General features: G+C 38.1%; 1 protein-coding gene across 1 annotated transcript; it reads left to right on the top strand.

Annotated features, from left to right (window-relative positions):
- The first annotated feature begins 2903 nt into the window (after positions 1-2903).
- trim59 (tripartite motif containing 59) lies at positions 2904-22962 on the top strand. Its single transcript, XM_060833925.1, has 2 exons — positions 2904-3002; positions 21631-22962. Exon 2 carries the CDS (start codon positions 21637-21639, stop codon positions 22960-22962), a length of 1326 nt encoding a protein of 441 aa, XP_060689908.1. The 5' UTR covers positions 2904-3002; positions 21631-21636.
- The last annotated feature ends 454 nt before the right edge of the window (positions 22963-23416 follow it).

Consider the following 23416-nt stretch of genomic DNA (forward strand, 5'->3'; position numbering starts at 1 on the left):
TTGGATATCCGAAACCCCCCCCCAGGCCTGTCGGGTTGGCAGAAGATTGTTATGGAGCATATTCCCCTGGATTTTCTCACAAATATGGTACACCACAAAACTGAGAATTTTTACAAGACATGACAATCCTTTTTGGAATACCTGGACACAGATTTATCTGCCACACTAACAAGGGCTTTTATATAGCTGTAACGACTGTGTTTCATGAGTCCAATATTTAGGGAGGAGGAACTATGAATGTATGAGTATTTTGTTTGGCTGGGCTGAGTTATTACTATTTATTTGTTTGTTGGTGGTTATTTATATATTTAGTTAAATAGCTCGTTTAGGTTTATTTAAATTTTATATTTTTCTATATTAGTTTATACATTTGTATAGGAGGGTGGGTTGGGGATTTTTAAAATTTGGGATTATTTTTGTATTGTTTTGAATTGCATTGTTTTGTACTTTTTGTAATATTAAAAAAAAACTATTTTTTCTCAATAAAAATATATTATAAAAACATTTTTAAAAAAGAAATGCACCAACCTTCAAACTCCTGCATGTTGGAGAGCTGTAATCTGCATGATATTAAACTAGGAAGTGCTGGAGAACCTCCCCAGGTGTGACAGGACCAGTGAAAAGAGAAACAGTTACATTTCGAGTCCACTCTGACTCTCCAATTGGCTCCAAGACCCATTCTAACATTTTAAAGCTCAGGTTCCATTGGGAGATATACCTTTGATTATGATCAAAACTGAACACATGTGAAACATGAATTACCATCAGAGTGCAGCAGCAAGCACAATATTGCACAAACATAATATTTAAATATAAAATACTGCAGATGCTGGAAAACTGAAGTCAAAACAGAAAATGCTGGAAACGTATGTTTTTTTAATACAATGGAGGTAAGGTTTACTGCTCACCATATGCCATTTCATACTTCTTGACCAATATACCTTTTTAATCCACACTATTTTCTCTTTCATTCTAAAGGCATACCATCACAAAATGATAAGATCTTCAGATACGGGAAAAAGTAGGCCATTTGACTCCGATAAAGGGTCATCTAGATGCAAAACATTAGCTTGCTCTCTCTCTAAGGATGCTGCTTGATGCACTGTGATTTCCAGCAGTTTTAAGTTTGCATTTTGGGGGTGGCACAATAACTCAGTGGTTAGTACTGCTGCCTCAAAGCACCTGGGACCTGGTTCGATTCTAGCCTTGGGTGACTGTCTATGTGGAGTTTGCACGTTCTCTCTGTGTCTGTGTGGTTTCTTCCAGATGCTCTGGTTTTGCTCCCGCAATCCAAAGATGTGTAGGTTGGGTGAACTGGCCATGCTAAACTGTCCATCGTGTTCAGGGATGTGTAGGTTAGGTGTGGTAGTCTGGGGTAAATGTAGGGGAATAGCTCTGGATGGGTTACTCTTTGGAGGGTCGGTGTGGACTTGTTGGGCCGAAGGGCCTGTTTCCACACCGTAGGGATTCTAATTCATTTGGCCCATCATGTCCACTCTGCCATTCAATGGGATCATGGCTGATCCCCAGCTGTACCTTCCTGCCTTTTCCCAACAAACCTTTGATTTCCTTAATTATTAGAAATCTGTCGATCTTAATCTTGAAAACACTTAATGACACGATTCAAGTAGGGTTTTGGAATTCTAGACTGTGGTGAAGAATTAGATTCAATTTCTTCCCAAAGGAACAAAAAAATCATCCTATGACTCCTTACTCTGAGATTATGCCCTTTGGTCCTACAAGAGGAAGCAACCTCTCTACATCTAGGTAAAATTTTGTCCGAAACGTCGATTTTACTGCTCCTCAGATCCTACTTCCAGCACCACTAATCCAGAACCTCTCGACATCTACCCTATCTAGCCCCCTAAGAATCTTACATGTTTTGAAACAGTCTCCTCTCATTCTACTAAGCCCCATGGGTAGAAGCTCAACATCGCCTCATAAGGAAATCCCTCTACACCCAGCATCAGCCGTGTGAACCTTCTGTGGACTGTCTCCAAGGTAAGTGTAACTTTCCTTAGATAAGGAGGCCAAAACTATTCACAAAGATATGATTAGTGCCTTGTGTAGTTTTAGCAAAATCCCCTTACTCTTATACTTTGAAATAAAAGCCAATATTTCACGTCTTGCCTATTACCTGCTGGACTTGGATTTGTATTTTTCGTGATTTTTTTTAGGGGGAGGGGTAGGTTAGTGTCTTGCACTAGGATTCCTCCCCTCCATCCCTCTGTGATGCAGATAAATTTAGCTTCCATCTTCTTCCTGCCAACGTGCATAACCCAACATTTTCCCATATTACATACAATTCTGCCTACTCACTGACTATGTCTATGTCCCTCTATAGAAACCGCGTTTCATCCGTTGGAGTTGCCATCCCACCCCGTTTCCGTGTCATCCGCAAATTTAGCGATAGTACATTTCACAGCCTGCATCCAAGTCATCAACCTATATTGTAATTTCAATGTCCCGAGTAATTGGGTAAAGGTCAGAAAATGTGATGATTTGGTTTGGAAATAAACTGACCTAACAGTTTCAGTCGCCCATTTAATGCATCTTCACTCGCTGTCTATTAAAAAAGGCAATACCGAATTGTCAACAAAAAAAGAACTGCGGATGCTGGAAATCTGAAACAAAAACAGAAATTTTGTAACTCTGGTGTTGCACATTAAGGATCTGCTTCACTTTAAGGGGTTAAACTATAACCGAAAGGAATGGGATGGCCATAACCTTTTTTTTTAACGGGCTGTGATGTTGGGTGTGCCCGTGCAGTCCGCCCGAATTTACTGTTTGATGGTTTAATGTAATTTTAAAAGATTCAAATCGGAACAGCTCCTTCAGCTATTCGCTGGTTTCTGAAGAAGGGAATTTCCAGACATGCGCGCTGTCAAGACTGAGCTGGAAGAGTGTCAGGGTTAGCGAGGCAGAAACCCTGGTTCATTCAATGTTCTCACCAGCCGCTAGGACAGCCGTGCCTTAGCCGCGCCGCGTGTTCATTTGGCCAGGTGAGTGGTCTCTCTATTGTCCCTTGTTTTCCTAGAGGAAGGGCTGGCAGCAAAACAGCAGCGAGAGCCCCGAATCTATAAAGCAGCAGTTTCATTGTTAGGCCCTTATCAAACCACATTTAGAACAGAGACCTCGCAGTTCCAATGCGCCTCCGAATTCATTGTGAACCCGGGGAGTGTGCATCATGGGGAAACGGTCACTTGTAATGACCGCTGGGGGGAAAATGAGCCGAGGCAACGTTAACTCAGATAAATAACAAAGCAGACTGGCTCCCTTTAGGTGAAAATGAGATAAAGAAATGGACAAAACTGTTTAGTATATGTCATTTACTGAAAGTGGATCGAGTGTCTTTCCTTGTTCGTGGAATCCCAATTTGTGATCGAAACTTTGAAACTGAAAATGAATGGCCCAATTTCACGTCAAACCCATCCATTCTGAAAACAAATACTAAAAGTGGCGTGAAGGCTATTGATCTGCTGTCTGTTTCAGTGTCATTGTTTTAAATAATAACGTATGCAACTAATGACCTACAGTAAATGTTGTGTATAAACACTTGTGCAATATTTAGCGTAAGATGTTAAAAGATCACTGTCTGCATTTGTTAGTTTTACCTCGATATCGTTCTTTGTTGCTTAAAATTAGTGAACTGTATATAACCTTCATTGTGTTGCTCGATGTGATAGGGAGATGTGTGAAGCTGTGACATTTTGCCATGAAATCATTTTGGGTAAACAATGACATTGACGCCTGAACACTTTCCATTGTGGTATTTTTATTTATTTAATAATACATGACATAATTTATCCACTTCATCAAACCATGAATAAAATGAACAGTTGTGATGTTTGTAATCGGCTTAAAAAGATCAGCTATTGTAATGCCTGGTTAGGATATATGAGAGTCCATTGTGTAAAGCTGTCTTCTGTATGATTTGAAGGTGCCAGTGTTGGACTGGGGTGTACAAAGTAAAAAATCACACAACAAGGTTATAGTCCAGCAGGTTTATTTGGAATCACTAGCTTTCAGAGCGCTGCTCCTTCATCATGTGGTTGTTGCGTTTAAGATCGTAAGACACAGAATTTATAGCAAAAGTTTACAGTGTGATGCAACTGAAATTATATATTGAAAACGACCTGGATTGTTTGTTAAGTCTCTCATCCTTGGCTTCAGTTACAGAGTGATAGAGATGTACAACACAGAAACAGATCCTTCAGTCCAACTCATCCATGCTGACCAGATATCTGAGAGCGCTAGAGACCTGGGTTCAATTCCCGACTCAGGCGACTGACTGTGTGGAGTTTGCACATTCTCCTCGTATCTGCGTGGGTTTCCTCCGGGTGCTCCGGTTTCCTCCCACAGTCCAAAGATGTGCTGGTCAGGTGAATTGGTCATGCTAAATTGCCCGTTGTGTTAGGAGAATGGGTGGGTTGCACTTCGGAGGGTCGGTGTGGACCTTGTTGGGCCGAAGGGCCTATTTCCACACTAATTAATCTAAAAAAAATCCCAACCTAATCTAGTCCCACCTGCCAGCACCTGGCCCATATCCCTCCAAACCCATCCTGTTCATATACCCATCCAAATGCCTTTTAAATGTTGCTATTGTACCAGCCTCCACCACTTCCTCTGGCAGCTCATTCCATACACGTACCACCCTCTGCGTGAAAAAATTGTCCCTTAGGTCCCTTTTATACCTTTCCCCTCTCACCCTAAACATATGCCCTGTAGTTCTGGACTCCCTGACCCCAGGGAAAAGACTTTGTCTATTTATCCTATCCATGGCCCTCATAATTTTGTAAACCTCTGTATTGTCACCCCTCAGCTTCCGACACTCCAGGGAAAACAGCCCTAGCATATTCAACCTCTCCCTAAAGCTCAAATCCTCCAAACCTGGCAACATCCTTGTAAATCTTTTCTGAACCTTTTCAAGTTTCACAACATCTTTCCAATAGGATGGAAACCTAACCAACGTCCTGTACAGCCGCAACATGACCTCCCAACTCCTGTAATCAATACTCTTACCAATAAAGGAAAGCATACCAAACACCTCTTAATTATCCTATCTACATGCGACTCTACTTCAAAGGAGCTGTGAACCGGCACTCCAAGGTCTCTTTTTTAACAGCAACACTCCCTAGGACCTTGCCATTAAATATATAAGTCCTGCTAAGATTTGCTTTCCCAAAATGCAGCACCTCATATTTATATAAGTTGAACTCCAGCTGCCATTTCTCAGCCCATTCGCTCATCTGATCAAGATCTCGTTGTATCTGAGGTAACCTCCTTCGCAGTCCACTACACCTCCAATTTTGGTGTCATCTGCAAATTTGCTGACTATACCTCTTATGCTCCAAATCATTCTATATAAATGATGAAAAGTAGTGGACCCAGTTTCTGGTGTTTTTCCACTCCAACCAAACAATTTCTGAAGTTCTGTCCTCAAAATAATTCTTTCTTTATATCTGCCAGATACCTTAGACCATAAACTGCATTTGTCACATGTTCTTTGGTTTTTTTTTCCTTTTCACAGTACAGTGATCTTCACACAAAGGGAATGTTGAAATGAAAGCAAATCAATTCACTATTTTAAATTACTCATCATAAACTAAAACAAGAAACAAAAGAAATGCTGTTTTTAAAGAATTATTTTCACGTTATCAACATGGGCTTGTCACTTTTCATGAGGAAAATCTTCTGGTGACTGGATATCACACAGGTCACAGTAGATCAAAGTCACTACCACCACCTTGTTGAGGGCATTTAGGGATGCACAATAATCACTGATGTAGCAGCAATGCCCCCAGCGAGGGAAATAATAAAAAAGTCGACCACAAACAAAATGATGCCATGACATATTTTGATGTGGAATGGCATTGTAATGCAAAATTATCAATAGATGAAGCAATGCTTAATACATTTACTTGAGTGACTACATTTCTTCATGTATCAGAATTAAAACTGTCAACATTTGTAGGTTTCTCCTGTTCTCTGGTCATTGATAAAAAGCTGTTGTTTTGAGAACAGGTCAAATGCATCAAACATATATATTTCTGATCAAAATTTGGATGTTTTATTTCCCTTATTTCCAAACTCTATAGCCTTACACCATGATAACTTTCCACTACTTTTCAGTGCTGTCATGTAATCTTGAAGGGGACACCTGAGTGCTTCTGTTGTTTACCCAAAATTTTGTATATTCGAATATGAAACAGATTAGCACTTAATTATATTTGTAGTTTCATCTCCAGGCAGGCAATACTGGATAATATAAATGGTCCCTCAAGAAAAAGGAAGATATTTATTTGTCTTTATTGTTTCTATGTGGAGATGGTGTTAACTTCAATTTCTCAAACTCAGTCCCGTAAACCTATTCTTATTTGGTAAAATTAATAGCTAGATTCTAATAGTCTTGTTGAGACACACACTTGTTAAAAATGGAAGTTGATTTTTTTTCTAAAATGACATGTATTGCACTTTCAAAATTAATGACTGAGAAAATGGTACTCAAATTTGCGAATTACTTACTAGTTATTGCTTTCATCAACAATTTGCTTTTTAGCAATTGCAACTAAAACTACATTACTGGAAATTGTCTTGGAGGTTCAGTAATTGACGGCAGTGTAGACCAAGCAAGTGATATATTTGATCACAAATCTGTGCTTTGTTGGTATTGTGGCTGTTGAGCCAAGGAAAGAAACATTGCCATGTTTTGTTGTGATGTGTAAAAGACTAGGAGAATGACAAGAATTTGTTGCTGTGACCTCACATGCCAGATGTACTCTCAGAACCCATGGGATGATTTGTTTTGTAGTTCTGCATATGTTACAAAATATTTGTTGGGCAACAGTTTCTTTGTTATGCCTTTATTAGTTTATCCTACATATGATTTACCTGTAACAGTATAATTGCCATTAACTGCCTATTGTTTATGTTTTTAACTTTCTAGATTAAAAAAAAGTTGATCTGAAAAAGCTAAAATTCAGCATTTATTCCATATGTAGCGAAGGTCAGTAATTGAGAGAGATATGTTTTGTCACAGCAATTTTATGTAAGCTCATGCTGATTTAGCCTATTGAACTTATTGTGACAAAGACACATTTTAAGTGATATTTAAAATCTAAATCTAAACAGGTCTTCTAGTAATTAATGTCATTGTATGGTAATATTTTTCAGAAGAATTTAGCTGATCCTATAAAAAAAAGCTTTACACACATGCATGAAATATACAGTATTGCATAACTAGAAAATCTGAAATAATCACAGAAAATGCAACAGTTTTAGAACTGATTGGTCTACACCTAATGGACATCGAGCAATGGTTTCCAAGCAATTTGGTTTGCTCAAGTACATGCACTCTTATAATGGCCCTTTCAGGAACAATTCTGCTTTGGGTTCCTTGAATGACTGGGATGCAAACTGTCAGAAATTACACTGGGTGTTGAGAAGTTTTGTTTGTCTATCAATTTTCAGCTGAAATTTATGTATCACCAGACCTGAAATCTGCCCTGTAATTGGGCACTGATCTAAAACAGTGAACCCTGGGGATTTGGTGATGGAGAGAAAAAAAAATTCAGTTACATGTAAGAGCACTTCTGGACATAAAGAGAGAAGAAAAGAAAAACAGAATGAATTTTGATTTTAAAAATATTCTTTGCTATTTAAAATGGAAACCTGGATTGTTGCTCTAGAGATTAAGTCAAATGACAACTAGAGAATTTAAATTTGATTAATTAATAAATTTGGAATAAAATGTTGGTGTCATTAATGATGATCAGAAACTATTAGATTATGTTTAAAAAAAAACTACCATGTTCACCTAAACCCTTCATGGGAGGAAATCATCTGCCCTTATCAGATCTGGCCTGTACATGATTACAAACCCACAGCTCGGTGATTGACCTTTAACTACCATGTGAAGTGGAATAGCAAGATATGCAGCTGTTAACAGTCAGTGACAAACTGCACTGGGTGTGGCTACAGCAATGGCTCCTTTCCAGCAGAGAAAAGATAAATTATAATCTGGAATGAGGAAAGGGCAGTGACATGGAATAAATATTTTGTGTTTGCACAGCAGAAGTCACAAGGTGTACATCAGAAATTGGGGGTAACCTCGGGATTAAAAGAGAGAGTGGGAATTAAGATAATTAAAATCAGAGAAAAATTGCTTGAGATACTTGAGGAATTAAAATCTGACATCCCATGGTCTTCATGGCTTACATCCTTGGATTCCAATAGAAATAGTAGTAGGGGTAGTGGATAGATTAGCTGCGGCTTTTCAAAATTTCTAAGATTTGGGAATAGTCCCATCAGATTGGAAGCTGGCAGACATAGCATTTTGAGCAGCACAGTGGCTCAGTGGTTAGCACTGCTGCCTCATAGCGCCAGGGACCTGGGTTCAATTCCCGCCTTGAACAACTGGCTGTGTGGAGTTTGCACATTCTCCCCGTGTCTGCGTGAGTTTGCTCCGGGTGCTCCGATTTCCTCCCACAGTCCAAAGATGTGCAGGTTAGGTGAATTGGCCACGCTAAATTGCCCGTAGTGTTAGGTGTATTAGTCAGGGTAAATATAGGGGGGTGGGTTTCTCTTCAGAGGGTCGGTGTGGACTTGTTGGGCCGAAGAGCCTGTTTCTACGCTGTATGGAATCTAATCATTGCCTTTTAAGAATTGAAGGTGATACAAACCAGAAATTACAGGCTAGCTGGTCTCATGTCATTGGAAAATGCTGAAATATATTGTTAAGAAAGTCTGAACAATAAGCTAAGAAAAACAAATTGTTTTTTTACTGTCAAGATGAGAAATTTCTTATTTTGAGAGTTGTAAATCTGTGAAACTCTTTACCAAAGCGAGGTGTTTAGACTGGATCATTAAGTATATTCAAGGATGAGACAGTCAGATTTTTAATCAGGAAAGGATTCAAGATTTGTAGGGAAAAGGCAGCAAAGTGACGTTGAGGATTATCAGATTAGCCACGATGTTATTGAATGGTGGAGCAGATTCAAGCATGCTAAATGGCCTGCTTCTATCTATGTCTTATGATTCTGCTGAAATTTATTTGTGTATTATGATGAAGGATGTCATTTATATATACTTTTTTTTTAAGAGTTTGAAATTTAAACCAGTGGCGTCGGTTGTAGGTTTATTTTGGTGAACACGTTTTGTAATTAACCTGGCCACCCTTTCAGGAACTCTGATTTTTAAACTGGTATGTGTCTTCACTAATGTGAGTGAAAATTTGTATGTATTGTGGGGGGTCATGGCAAGGGAGAGGACACGGTGAAAGATGTTAGCTTAGTTTTGGGTTTAAAATACTAAAAAATTAAAATCCAGAGATTTCAAAGCTTTTGGTCATTTGAAAGGTGACCTGGCTAGAGTCAAAAGAATTGTAGTCTCACTTAGAAAAAAAGACATTGCTCAGAACAGTTACGGAAATAAGTTATCTCCATGAAAGAATATAGTTTGTGAAAACTTTCAGACCAGGAGTGTTCAGTTAGAAATCTGCATTGCTTATTCAAAACTGAGAAAGCCTAAAATCTCAGTTATGTCAAAATTTGTGTACAGGGTTTCATAACTCATTGGACAGAAACTGAAAGAAATGCAATCAAGTCAAGCCTACAGATTGGACATCGAAGGAAAATTTATCTGAAAGTTGATTAACAATAAAGTGATGGTATTGGAGAGTAGGTGCTATTTTCTTTTGTGGCATGTTTTGAGATCTTTGAAACTGGTTTGTTTTATTTTTCTTTTCCCTTCTATAATAAACCTTGGTCTTTTTTTAAAAACAAAATCTGCAGCCTGGTGTTCTTATATTTCAGAGATTAGATTAGTACAAAACACAAACTAATATCCATTGAGCCAGATTTTGTTCAGGGATCTGATTTGTCTAGTAGTAACATGAGTTGGGATCATGACAATCTCAGCAAACATGATCATCCTCCATCATTGAACATAATTAAGGTTAGGATAGACAGATTATTTGGTCCCTCAGGGGATATAGAGAGCAGGTGGGAAGTGAAGGGGAAACTCAAGATCAGTCATGATCACATTGAACAGCATCAGGTCAGGCTCTGTGAATTGTGTGACCTACTCCTATTTCCTGTGTTCTCACTCCAAAAATTGGTGAAATCTTTGACTAATGGTTCCATGAGTAAATGAGATTCTAACACCAAAATGTGAAAATTACCACAGAATAACTTAACTGCAAATGAAAAAGTAATTTTAAACAATTGTCATTATATTCCCTCACAAGTATGTTGTGTATATTGACCAAGTATTTTGTTGTTAATTCTTTGTTGCCATCCTTTATTGGTATCTATTCACCACCTTTTATTTTGCCTCCTGTCCAATGAGTAGTAGTTAACCTTTCCTGTCATTTACTTATTGTTCCGCAGGCTGCACATCTCAGTTAGGGTTCTTTAGGCTAATTGAAGGTGCTTCTGTTGTTTTCCTGATCACAGATGCCACCGGTCTAACGCCGGTCTGTGGTGGGTGCAGAAGCCAGTTTCCAGATATCTGCAGACTGACAGGCTCATGAAATGATCCTGGGCAAACATACAAGAGGTGAATGAAAAATAAATAATTTTCTGAGCCACTGAGTACTGCAGAGAAAAGGTAGGCCAGTACTGCCCATGTTTCTTTTTAAAATAGAAGATTACCAATTGTTAGTGCTGGTGAATGGATTCCATTTCAAGCATTTGCACTGAGAGTGAAGGTTTCCCCGATTAGGTCGAATAGAGTTCCTCTTGCTGTTCACCTTCCAATACAGACACACACACAGTTATTCACTCTGTGGACAGAGAAAGAACTTTAATGTTTTGAGACTATTATGACTCATCATCGGAACTGAAAGGAGTTGGAAAATTGTTTTATTTTTCCTGCAGACAGAGGGGGAGGAGGAGGAGCAAGTGGAATTGACTGTAAGGGTCTTTGAAGCCAAGAACAAAGCCCAATGGTGGTGAAGGGAAGGTAGAAAAGTAAAAAGGGTATTAATTTAAAGTGTAAACAGAAGAAAGGTCCTCACTGCTTGTACCAAAGTCAAGAAGCAACAAATACCTGTGTGTTGTGCTTCATTAGTAGGCCCATGTTGGAAATGTTTGCATGGGAGTGCTGTGGTTTATTGAAATGACAAGCACCTGGAAGATCAGGGTCATTCGTAGGGATAGGGGGTTCTTCTGCAAAGCAGTCACTTAATCTGGGCTTGGTCTCGCCAGTGTAATGGTGACCACATTGTGAGCAGTGAGTGCAGTAGATTAATTTGAAAGAAAAACATGTAAAATGTTACGTCACCTAGAAAGTGTGTTTGAAGCCAGAGAGGAAAGAGGAAGTGAACGGTCAAGTACACCTGTGATTGCACAGGAGACTAGGAAGTGTTAGCAATGATACAGGAATGGATCATGGTGTTAAGGAGGGTACAGACATTGTGGAATGCTGATAGTGGAGGGCAGTGGAAGATGTGTTTGGTGATAGCATACTACTGGCGGTGGTGGAAATGGTCGAGGATGATCCTTTGAATACAGAGACTGGTGAGTTGAAAAGTGAGTGCACAGTGAACCCTATCGTTGTTCTAGGAGGAAGGGGTGAGGATTGATCCATTTCACACAGAGCTGCCAGTCTGGTGAAGCTGAATTTGGTGGCTGTATTGTTTAACATTCTGTACCAACCTGTTTCTCTTGGGAAAGTAATCTTTGAGAAAAAGAATTAGCTGGATTAGAGAGCAGAATGAGACTATTTCAAGGCACCATTTTGTATGCCCTGCTTAAGAAAAGACCTGTGGATTGGCAGCATGAACAAATTTGCTGAATCAACAAGAAAGTCAAGATGTATGCACTGACACAGCCAACTTTTGAAAAACAGTCCATGTGCAAACACTTAAACGTATCATGGCATCACAGGGGCAGCAAGTATGGCACCTACTTTATAATTAGGTCTAAAGCTGTTTTTAATTTTTGGGATGAAAACTTGATGGTAAAAGTTAGATTGCAGTCAGTGTGCTTAGTTACTCTTTAAAAGATGTGTTACTTACTTTGTTCTTTTATCCTTATAGTCTTGGTCTTCGCAGAACTGTGAATCAGTCCCTTACATTTTCCTGCAGAGGATGAATATAGTTATTTTGCTACTAATGTTTAATAAATGTGATGAGAGTCAAATGATTACATTATTATGGGGAATGTAGATTCTACAATGATAAAGCAGAGGCATCTCTTCTGGTGCACAGTTCCTCCTGTTACATACAGAAATGTTGAAGATTTGAGCATTGAACAAGCTGTAGATCTCTGTGATGATTCTTCATGCTCTTCATTAGGGAAGGAATAGACAGAGCCAAAGTATCGTTATTTGCTGTCTTGAATATTACTAACCGACAATCTCTGCAGATCCAATCAAATGTTTACTAGACCTATCTGTTTGGAAGTAGATGCGTATATGATATCAGCAGGAGTTCGAAGAGGTGACATATTAACTACTGGACCTTGAGAAAAAACTCAAAAAAATCTGGAATAGATTAGTGGAAGCCTTTACAACTCTGGCTATTGCCATCCAGTGGATAAACAAGCAAAAGTTAGAGTGATGTCACTAACTAATAAGATTAGATTACAGTGTGGAAACAGGCCCTTCGGCCCAACAAGTCCACACCGACCCGCAACCCAGACCCATTCCCCTACATTTACCCCTTCACCTAACACTACGGGCAATTTAACATGGCCAATTCACCTGACCCGCACATCTTTGGACTGTGGGAGGAAACCGGAGGAAACCCATGCAGACACGGGGAGAACGTGCAAACTCCACACAGTCAGTCGCCTGAGGCGGGAATTGAACCCGGGTCTCTGGTGGCTGTGAGGCAGCAGTGCTAACCATTGTGCCACCATGCTGCCCAATTCCACAGTTCCAAGAATTCCACAGTTTTCCATAAAAGACAACCCATGAATCATACAGGGCTCTTCATCACATTTTTAAGTCCCTAGATGCCATTGATCCAGCCAAACTCCAGTGACTATTGTCAAATTATTCTAACACCCAAACAGTTTCCTGTTGATATCAAACTGACTACTCATCAGATGAAATGTTAAATCAAGGCCACTTGTTTTGACAGGTGGATGCAAACATTCTATGGCACTGTTTGTACAAGAACAAACTTTAATCTATAAAACATAGCATGGAAAGTAGACAATTTATGTTGAAACAAGATAGAGTCATGGGGACAGGTCAAGTCACTTCCCTGCTTGCCTGCAAACATAGACAGAACTCCCAAAATACCCTGCTTGAACATTAAAATGTTCCCAAGAAAATAAAAAGTAACACATTTCCCCACACTATGGAGTTAACAACTCCCGTCATCTAAAAGTCAAAGAGTGAATTAGCAATTGTGTATTCATCACCAGAAATGTTCAACCTCCATTTTCTTCAGTTAGCCAAGAAGAAAATGTTGTGTGTGAGAGTTCACATAATGGCAGCCAAGAGATGAGCACCCACACCAATTTAAAACTGCTGTTGGTGTAGAGAAACAGGTCATGCAGCAGCAGATTGCTGGTACAAAGAAGCTGTATGCTGCAACTGTGGTTAAGAGAGGGCACATTGAACAAGTGTGATTGAGGAAGAAACAAGTACAGTAAAAATACAAAAACTGAAGAATGAGAAGAAAATCTACTTTGTACACGAAAGGCATGAGAAAAGCCCAGACTCTGGACCCGAAGAGGAGCTGTTATTAAGCAGACTGGCTGTTGCTGATAGTGGTACCCGATACTGGTTTGCTACTTTTTGAATGGCAAACTTCTAAGAATGTAGGTGGATGCTGGAGTGGGGGTTTCATTGAAATCTTAAAGTGTGTATCAGAGCCAGCTAAATCATGTTGCACTGCAACCCTCAAAGATTCGACTAAGAACATACACAGGTGATGTGGTGCTTTTAAGGGGATATATCAATGCAAATGTTTTATTATGACCTCAATCCGGAGATTTGTCCTCGCATATTACCAAAGAAACTTTCCCAGCTTGGGAAATGAGGCTGGAGGAAAATCAAATTCAGCTGGGATGAAGTAAATCACTTGTTAGATCCTGAGACTGACCTATCACAGATTCTAAAGAAACATGCCAATGTTTTCAATGGGGATGGAGGAAACTTGGAAGAGATCTCTGTCAAATTGAAAGTTAAGGATGAGAATGAAACAAAATGTTGCAAGGCTAGATCAGTGCCTTATGTAATCAGACGAAAGGCTGAGGCAGAATTCAAGAGGCTGGTCAAGATGGGAGTCAGTAAATATGAATGATTGGGCAACTATTGTAGCAGTGATGAAGAAAGATGGATAGATACATATCTCAGTGATTTTAAGGTAACTATTGATCCAATATTGCGAGCTGAGCAGAAACCTTTGCTTTTAATTGATGACCTATTTGCTGGATTAGGTGGAGGTCAGCTTTTCAGTAAAAATGACCTGAGTTTGAGGAAAGGTGACTGGACCCGAAACGTTAACTTTGATTTCTCTTCACAGATGCTGCCAGACCTGCTAAGTTTTTCTAGCATCTTCTGCTTTTGTTTCTGACCTTGGTCAAGCCTATCTCCAGATGAACTGACATCTGAGTCACAGAAATATTTGACAATTGTAAACATAAAGGACTATTCAAATACAAGTAGTTGGGCCATGGCATTGGAATTACACGTCACTTTCAAAAGTAAAGCCACAACTGGGGCACCAGCGCCTAAAAATGTAAACCAACTATGATTATTTTTGAGCTTGCTAAATTTCTATGGCAGGTTTGTACTGAATCTTGAAATCATTCTCAAGCTGTTCCAAAATCTATAAGCCCAAAGCAAGAATTGGAAATGAGAAGGTCAATGTGAAACAGCCTTTACACAAACCAAAGATGCTTTATTAAAGTCAAAAGTCTTGACCAATTTTGATCCAAAGTTACTGTTGCAACTGGCATGCAATTGTTTCTCACATATTAACCAATAGCTTTTGCACCAAGATAGTTTAACAATGTAGAAATGAATGATGCATTGATAGGAAAGAAGTTCTCAGAATCACTTTTGGCATTAGATGATTCCACCAATACCTGTAAAGCCAGGAATTAACCCCATTAACAGTATGCAGACTATGAATCACAATATTTGGGGCTCATACAGGGATACTACTCTAGCAGTGAGCCATATGCAGAGATGGCCATTGTTGCTATCAGCTCACACTTACAAAATTATATATCAGTAATCCAATTCACGTGGGTATGCTGATGGGCTTTCTAGATTATCTTTGACAAATGAGTTGACTACAAACAGTGCTTATGTAGACATTTTCTACTGCAAATGAAGAGAACATAGCAGAAATGTTGAAAGGTACATTAGGAATGATCTACAAATAACAGTTCCAAATAGGGATCTGGATATACCTGAGAACAGAACAGGAACTGGAGCATTTGTGCAAGCCAGTACCCTAGTAGAGAATACAATGTGTAAACCTTTGAGCACTGAATCATCGTAGAAAAAGACAACAGACGATATTCCTAAAATACTAGAAGTTAAAGCCAGTTAGAAAAATAAACAGATGTCCGATTTGCACCAGTGGCCATGCAGGAATCAAAGTTCTTTGTGACTGTTTTCATTAAATATTGTGACTGTTTTCATTGCAGGAACCACTGATGTAAAGGGTGAGGGATGTTATGCATTTGGTATTATGGTGAACTGTCACTTTTAAGAATCCAAACACATGCCATCATGACGTTACCATTGGCCAATTTGGACAGGAACAGTTTAGTCTAACCTTGCTGACTACAGAGTGAATGCCTCCTTAATACAGACCCTGCTGTTGGTGAACACTTCGGCCTCCTGGTCTTTCTTGAAACATGACAGAAAACATCAGGCTTGCAGTGTTTCCAACTTCTGTCTTAAAAATCAAGTGGTTTTAGTCCTTTTAAACACCTAAGTGTGTCTAAGAGTGCAATTGCAATTACAATTACATTTCAAGTATTGAGAAGTGAACATATACAGGTCATTCTGGTATAAAGCATCTTTCATTAACTCGAATTGGCTACAATGCGATTGACTAATTATGGTTTCTGTTTGGATAATGTGAACTTTCTATTTGACGGGTATCACAAATTTCTATAACTATCTTCTACAGTACGGTTTTCTATTGAGATTTTCCATAGTGCGATTTTCTACAGTGCAAGGCTGCAGAGGAATGCAACTGTCACATTATATTGTATTCTTCCTTTTAGTTTAAACTTATGAAAAGCCTGCTTTCTGCCTTTTGCTGAGAGTTGCAGTGCTTAAGGAGTCAAAGCACATCTTGTAGTTTGTTGAGACGTGGAAAAGGGGAGAATCATTAAAAGAACAGTTAAAAATGAGCATTTGGGCAATTTGAACAATTCTTTTTCAGAATCTAGTGGCTACTTGATCAAAGCAGTGTAACTTATTTAAATGTGCTTGGAAGAGATCTTTATTATTTTTCAAATTGGACATATGTATACATTTTAAACATTTTGTTCATTTCTTGAAAAGGCTTGGCTTGTTTCCTTGTTTTACTGTTATAAACCTCAATTAAATGCTCCTCCTCCTGTGTTCCAAATAAAACAGTACCAGTCTAACCAGTCAGGTGAGATTCTTCAAATCCTAAAATTTATTATCTGTTCTCTTTCTAGTTTGACCTTACAAAATGCATCTATCTGGATTCAGTTCCATCTGACACCTTGGCACACTGGCAAGTTTTTTTTTGTCTTTCTGTGAGATATTCATTGCCACTCCCTGTCAATGTTTGACTTTTCTCATCACCATTCATGACACTTTACATTCTGCTGCAGCAACAACATCCCATGTCCCTGTGTGTTCCAGACTCTTATCACATGAACAAGGGATATAATTTAAATAATGAATAACAAAGTCAATTTGGGTGATAGGCTAGGGGATAGCTCAGTAGAAATTGTAAATAGTTTATGTATTTTTTCCATAATATTCAGAATTAATATTCCTGCCACATGGAGTCCAAGTCATATTTACATATTTACGGGGATGTAATTTTAAAGACCCAACGTATGAATGTTTTCTGTACTCATTAATGACTATTTTATGTTATCCTGAGTTGTGTTCTGGCTTGCATACAACTTGACTCTTGAATAGACTCAAGAATGGACCCTATTCACAACCCAGGAACTGCCTGTAACAAAGAAAAAGTCTTGATTAAGGACCTACCATCTATGGTTAACTGAAGAAGTTAGGGAAAGTATCAAACCTAAGGAAAAAAAATTTAAGTGTGCAAAGATGAGTGGCAGGTCACTGAGTTGTCAGAGTATTAAGAGTGGCAGAAAATGATGGAAATGTTAATCCAGAGGAATCAAGAAAATCTTGGTCTTCTAGACGGAATGGGGAATTAATAGTAAGTAAAAAGGAAATAGCAGATGAAATTAGCGTAATTGCTTCTGCCTTCATTATAAAAGATACAAACACATTCCAGTAATGGCTGTGAATCAGGAGGTAGAAGGGAAAGAGGAGTTTAGTGAAATTATAATCTTAATGAAAGCTTACTGAACACATTGATGGAACCTCAGGCTCACAAGTGTCTTGGTCTATATGCACTTCTTCCTTGAGTCTTAGTAGAGGTAGCTAATGAGTTGGTACATGTATTATTAATGTTCCAAAATTTGCTTAATTCCAGAAAGGTTCCATTGGACTGAAACATAGTAACATAACCCCTCCTATTCTAAAAGGGAATGAGACAGAAAATAGGAACTACAGTTAGTTTGGTTGCTGTTGAGGAAAGTGTTAGAGCTGTGCACTTAGAAAAACCTCAAAACAAACAGGAAGAGGCACTATGAACTCAACAAAGTGAAATCATGTTTAAGCAGTATATTGGAGTTCTTTTGAGGGGATAACATAAGTTGTGAATAAAAGAAAACCTGTAGACCTTTCAGGATTTTTTGAAGACATTTAATGATAGGGCAGATAATAGAAACTCATGTTGTAGTGGTTAACATATGAGCATGGTTAGAAGTTTGGCTGGTTGGCAGAAGGCAGAGTATCTGTGCTGGGACCTCAACCTTTTACAATTTTCATCAAAGACTTGGAAGTGGGAAGAGGGAAGCCAAGGTATGGTAGATAGTTTTGCTGACAACACCAAGACAGATAAGAAAGTACATTGTGAAAAATATGCAAGGGGATGGAGGTGGATACAAAGAAGTTGAGTGAGCAAAAATCTGACAGATGGGTATAATGTGGGAAAATGTGAAGTTGTTCACTTTGGCAGGAAGAATGAAGAGGCAGAACATTACTTAAATGAGGAACACTTGTGGTATTCTGGGGCACAGAAGGATTTAGGTTTCTCTAGAGTATGAGTCACAAAAACATTTAGTATGCAGGTACAGCACAGTCAAGAGGACAATGGAATGCTGTTCTTTATTATGAGGGATATTGAACATAATCGTAAGGAAATTATGCTTCAGTTGTACATGGCATTGGTGAGACCATATCTCAAATGAGTGTGTGGTTTTGGTCTCCTTATTTAAAGAAGAATGCAAATGAATTGGAGGTGATTGTTTAGAGGTGATTTTATAAATTGATAAGTGGAATGAGTAGGTTGTCTTCTGAGGAAAGATTACAAAGGCTGAGCTTGCTTCCAGTGAAATTTTAGTAGAGTAAGGGATGACTTGAGTGAATAAATCCTGAACAATCTTACCATAGTGGACATAGAATAACTTTTCTTGCAGGTGTGCATCCAAAAATAGAGGACCCTGTTCAAAAATTATGGGTTCACTTTTTTTGGACCGATGAAATTTTTTTTCTGAGGGTTGAGAGTATGGAGCTGTCTGCTTCAGTGGTGGTGAACGTGGGGTCTATTAACTATTTTCAAAGCAGAGGTGGCTAGATTCTTGTTAGGCATGTGATTCAGATACTATCAGATTAGATAGGAGTGTGGTATTCAAAACACAGATCAGCTTGAATGTCAGAGCAAGCTTGAGGGCTGAATGGTTTGCTCCTGTTCCTATTTTGTGTGTTCATAAGTAATGCTTCCTTTTGCTGAATTAACATTCTAGTATCAATGCCAATCAAGTTATGTAAATATGCCACCAACTACCTTTTCACAAATCTCTCTTCTTGTAGTCAGTTGTTTTTTTAACCACATGGATCTATCAGCCACAGTCTGATTACTAGTCTGCTTCTTAGAATCTTGATGTCTTCCAATTTACTGATCCTACCCTGTAGTGCAAAGACGTTTGACCTGTTATACCCATGATAGATTTTGCAGCAATAGTGCTTAGTCTCACGTTTCACTTAATCCAGAATTTCCTTACCCTCCAGTATCAGTTCAATTCCCTTTTAAAAAGATTTACAGAATTAACTTTTACATTTCTAATTCATGTGGATTGATGTAGGTATTGAGTAAAAAAAACTTTCTAAATTGTTTGCCAGTATTTTTAACCCTATAAGCAACATTGCTTCTAATTTTTCTGGCCACTGTGCAAATCTCTAACGTCTGAGTGAGGTAGCATTTTCCACAAGGGGAAGCTATGCATCAGCACCTGAAATGGTATGTGTAGTGTTTCCTTGCAGTTACACAGCCATGCAACTTAGAGGAAATCTGTCTATGGCTCTGGTTATTGAATCTCCACTATTCTAGAGAAAAAAAAGTTTTTTTAATGCTCCACCTATTCTCTTCAAAGGAATATGGCTCATTTATGTCTGAACGCGCTCTCCTGGAAGGTCAATCACTGATCAGTCTTTTTTTTCACTTGGCTGTTGCTTTCCCCAAAGTACTCATGCTAGGATCACTGAAACTAGCTCTTCACCAGATCACCATTTTTATTTTTGATATTACTTTTGAGAAAGTAGAGATAGAATAAAATTGTTACCTTTGGTCAAGGACCAGTCAACACAGATTTAAGATGAATAGCAAAAGAATCAAAAGCAATTTGAAGGACTTTTTAAAAAAAAAAGTAGCAAGTGGCTAGGATTTGGAATGCACATTCTGAGGGGTTTGTGGAAGTAGATTCAATTATGTCTTTCAAAAAGATATTTAATAAATATGTTGGGGTTGAAAGAATATAGGCTCGAGAGTGAGATTATTGGAATTGCTTTTGCAAAGAGCTAATGGGTCAAACTGCATCTTTGTTGTAATGTATGATTTTTAAAAATGTTCTAGTCTCTTTGCATAATTACTTGAAACAGAATGATATTGTGACCATGGTTAGCTAAATTATCTCCTACTGTAACAGATTCCATTCACCTTAGTTCATTTCCCAAAATCAGATTTAACACCGCTTCCTTCTTGTTGGACTAGACATATTAATTAAGATCTATCCTATTTGTTTCTCCAATCTCAGCACTCCTATAACCTTCTAACCACAAATTCCATTTCCTTACTCACTCTTTGACTCAAAATACATCTGTTTAAACCATTTCCTTACTTACATCTGCAAAACTATAATTAAGGACTGATAATTGCTTTAGGAAGTTGCAGCTAAAGGATCCTATTGTATGCATGTATAAAATAAAAATGTAAGACTAATATATTCTCAACCAACAAGTTAGCTAAGGGAATTACAATGCTCTAATTAACTATTATCATACAGCAGGTATTAAATCTTTTATCTATTATCAAGTTCTCTTGTATTAGTTTAAAAAAAGGATCCATAAATAACAAACTCAATAAAGTAGGAAGATGGCATCAGTGTCTAAGTCTTGGCTGTGCTTGAGAAAATTTCTACAGGGAAAGGTGTTACCTAAAGTTTCTCATTGAGCTGATGAATACAAAGTAGCATCTTGGTATGCATACTTTATAACACTAAGCAAGTTCTGTGAATGAAGAATAGCTCCCATGCAGAGCATTGAAAATCCACACATTTATGGCTTTGTTGAGGCATTACAGGTGTAAATTTTCAGATCTCAAGGATTAATTAAAGGTCTAGGAGTATACCTGGGGAGAAATAGAACTACTTCACTTCAGCATTCCCTGGCTTTGTCCCAAAGGGGCATACATTTTCTGAGGATGGCTTCACTACTTCCTGTTGTACTGCACTTTATCAATTTGTGTGGAAATATTTCTAGTCAGGATGCAATTTGAACATAATGTTTTGCCTACTTCAGTCACATCATTCGGCCATGCCCTACCTTACACCCACCATTCTTGGTACTGTATCCAAAGTTTTCATCTCTGGACTTGATTCCTCAAATCTTTTTTTGATGAACTCTTATCTGTTAACTTCTATTGCTGCAAATTGTCCAAAATACAGCTACCTGCACCAAGTCATTTTTCTATCACTCTCGTCATCCAACATATTTAAAATATTTGTCCATTTTTTTTTCGTGTGGCCTCATCCTGTTGTCCAGGAGACCTCCTTCAAGCACTTTATCCTCTCACATATTTTAATCCTGTTACTTGCATTGTCCTCCCCTCATCTAGCATTGGTAACAAAGCCTTGGCGTTAACTTCGGTAAATCACCTTAAATCTGTTCACCTTAAAATCCTTATTTTTAAGCTATCTTTCATTTCTAATGCTCCATAAATGTTGTGCCTGCTCCTTATTTTCTTTCTGTAAAAGTGTATTGATTTTTACATTGGCTATATACATTCAAATTTGTGCATTTAAATTCTGAAATATTTTATTGAGGACAATTGAGATGTAGTTAAAATGTTTAATTATTTACTTGCAGACAAGAATGGATCATTTTGAGGAAGACCTGACATGTTCTGTATGCTACTCCATCTTTGAAGACCCTCGTGTATTGCCTTGTTCTCACACTTTTTGCCGAACCTGTTTGGAGAACATTGTTCATGAATCAACAAATTTCTCCGTTTGGCGACATCTTCGAATCCCACTGAAATGTCCTACTTGTAGAAGTATTGTGGAACTTCCCCCCGTGGGCATAAGCTCGTTACCAATAAACTTTTCACTGATGGGAATTATTGAGAAATACCAGAAAGAAGAACACCCAAAGACTCCTACCTGTTCAGAGCACTTCAGGCAACCGTTAAACATGTTTTGTTTGTTTGACCGTAAATTGGTATGCGGTTATTGCTTGACAGTGGGCCATCATCAAGGCCATCCCATTGATGATCTCCAGCATGCTTATAATAAAGAAAAGGAAACATGTAGCAAACTTGTTGAACAACTGACTGAAAAACACTGGGCTAAAGTATCCATTTTCATTGAACAACTGGAGCACCAGAAATCACAAACGGAACAAACCATTCAACAAGATAAAGAAACCGTTATCCAGTATTTTGAGAATCTGCAAAAAATTGTGGAAAGCAAAAAGCAAGCTTTTCTGGTTACTTTTGATGAGATCAATTTAAGAATTACCAGTGAGTATGTTCCATTAATTCAGAAAATGCAAAAACTAAAGGAAGAACAACATGACCTTCTAACATTTAGTACATATTTAGAAGATGAAAAGGATCCTTTGGCTTTCCTTGAGAAAGTTCACCTTTACCGTCAGAGAGTAAATAATTTAATGAAAACTCAGCTTCCTTTTATTCGGCCACTGAATATACAACTACGAACAGCACAATTTCTGACAGAGAAATGGTCAAAAGTCACAGTTGACCATATTAAAGATGCACCAGTCCTGGAAGTGAAACATTGCTTGGAAAACCACTGGAATAAAGATCTTAGTTTATGTATTAAACAAATCAAAGGATTATCTCAAAGATTGCCAGTTTTAACAGTGCTGTTCTTGCTAACTGTTATGTCATTGGGTTTTTTGATGAAAGATTGTTGTGTTAATTTGTTAAATACCACAGTTATTGATCTCCCACAGGTGAAACAGATGTGTGATCTAATATCAGAAGTTTGTGCTGGGTTTCATTCCTTAAAGGCTGCATTGGAACATTCAGTACAATCATTGGTTAATTTATTTTGCCAGTTGATTGTTTCTTTTCCTTGCATTTATCAAATGTGTGGCTTTCAATTAAGTACTGTATTTCAGTATGCTTCAAGCAGTTTACAGAATTTACTTCCCTCAGAAAGTCATGAACAAGCTTAATTGAAATGTGATTTACTTCTCATGGTATTAATCATTCATTGACTGTTTAGAATTAATTTGCCATTTACACAATCAAGTAGTCAATACTACATATTTAAATATTTTCTAAATCAATATTTTTAAAGGTAGCATTATCCTCATTTGTTTTAGCTGAGGAAGGATTGATGAGAGTAAATTTGACCACCTTCAATACCCAATATTAATAAAGGGCACTTAAGGTTTAGTATAGTTCAGATTATAGCATAAACATGTTAAAAACCATACCCACTAAAGACCAGAATCATACTGTGCATCATTTTAAATGGAATATGGAAATTACACATAGGTGATTACCCTAATTTCATGTTGTTATTTTATGCAACCTAAACTCTCCTCCAAGTTAGATTTGCACAGCCAGATGCAGGTAGGTTTGCTGATCCTTCCAGACTAACTGAATCTCCTGCATTAAGAATAT

Source organism: Hemiscyllium ocellatum, chromosome 13 (genome assembly GCF_020745735.1).
Source record: "Hemiscyllium ocellatum isolate sHemOce1 chromosome 13, sHemOce1.pat.X.cur, whole genome shotgun sequence".
NCBI lineage: Eukaryota > Metazoa > Chordata > Chondrichthyes > Orectolobiformes > Hemiscylliidae > Hemiscyllium > Hemiscyllium ocellatum.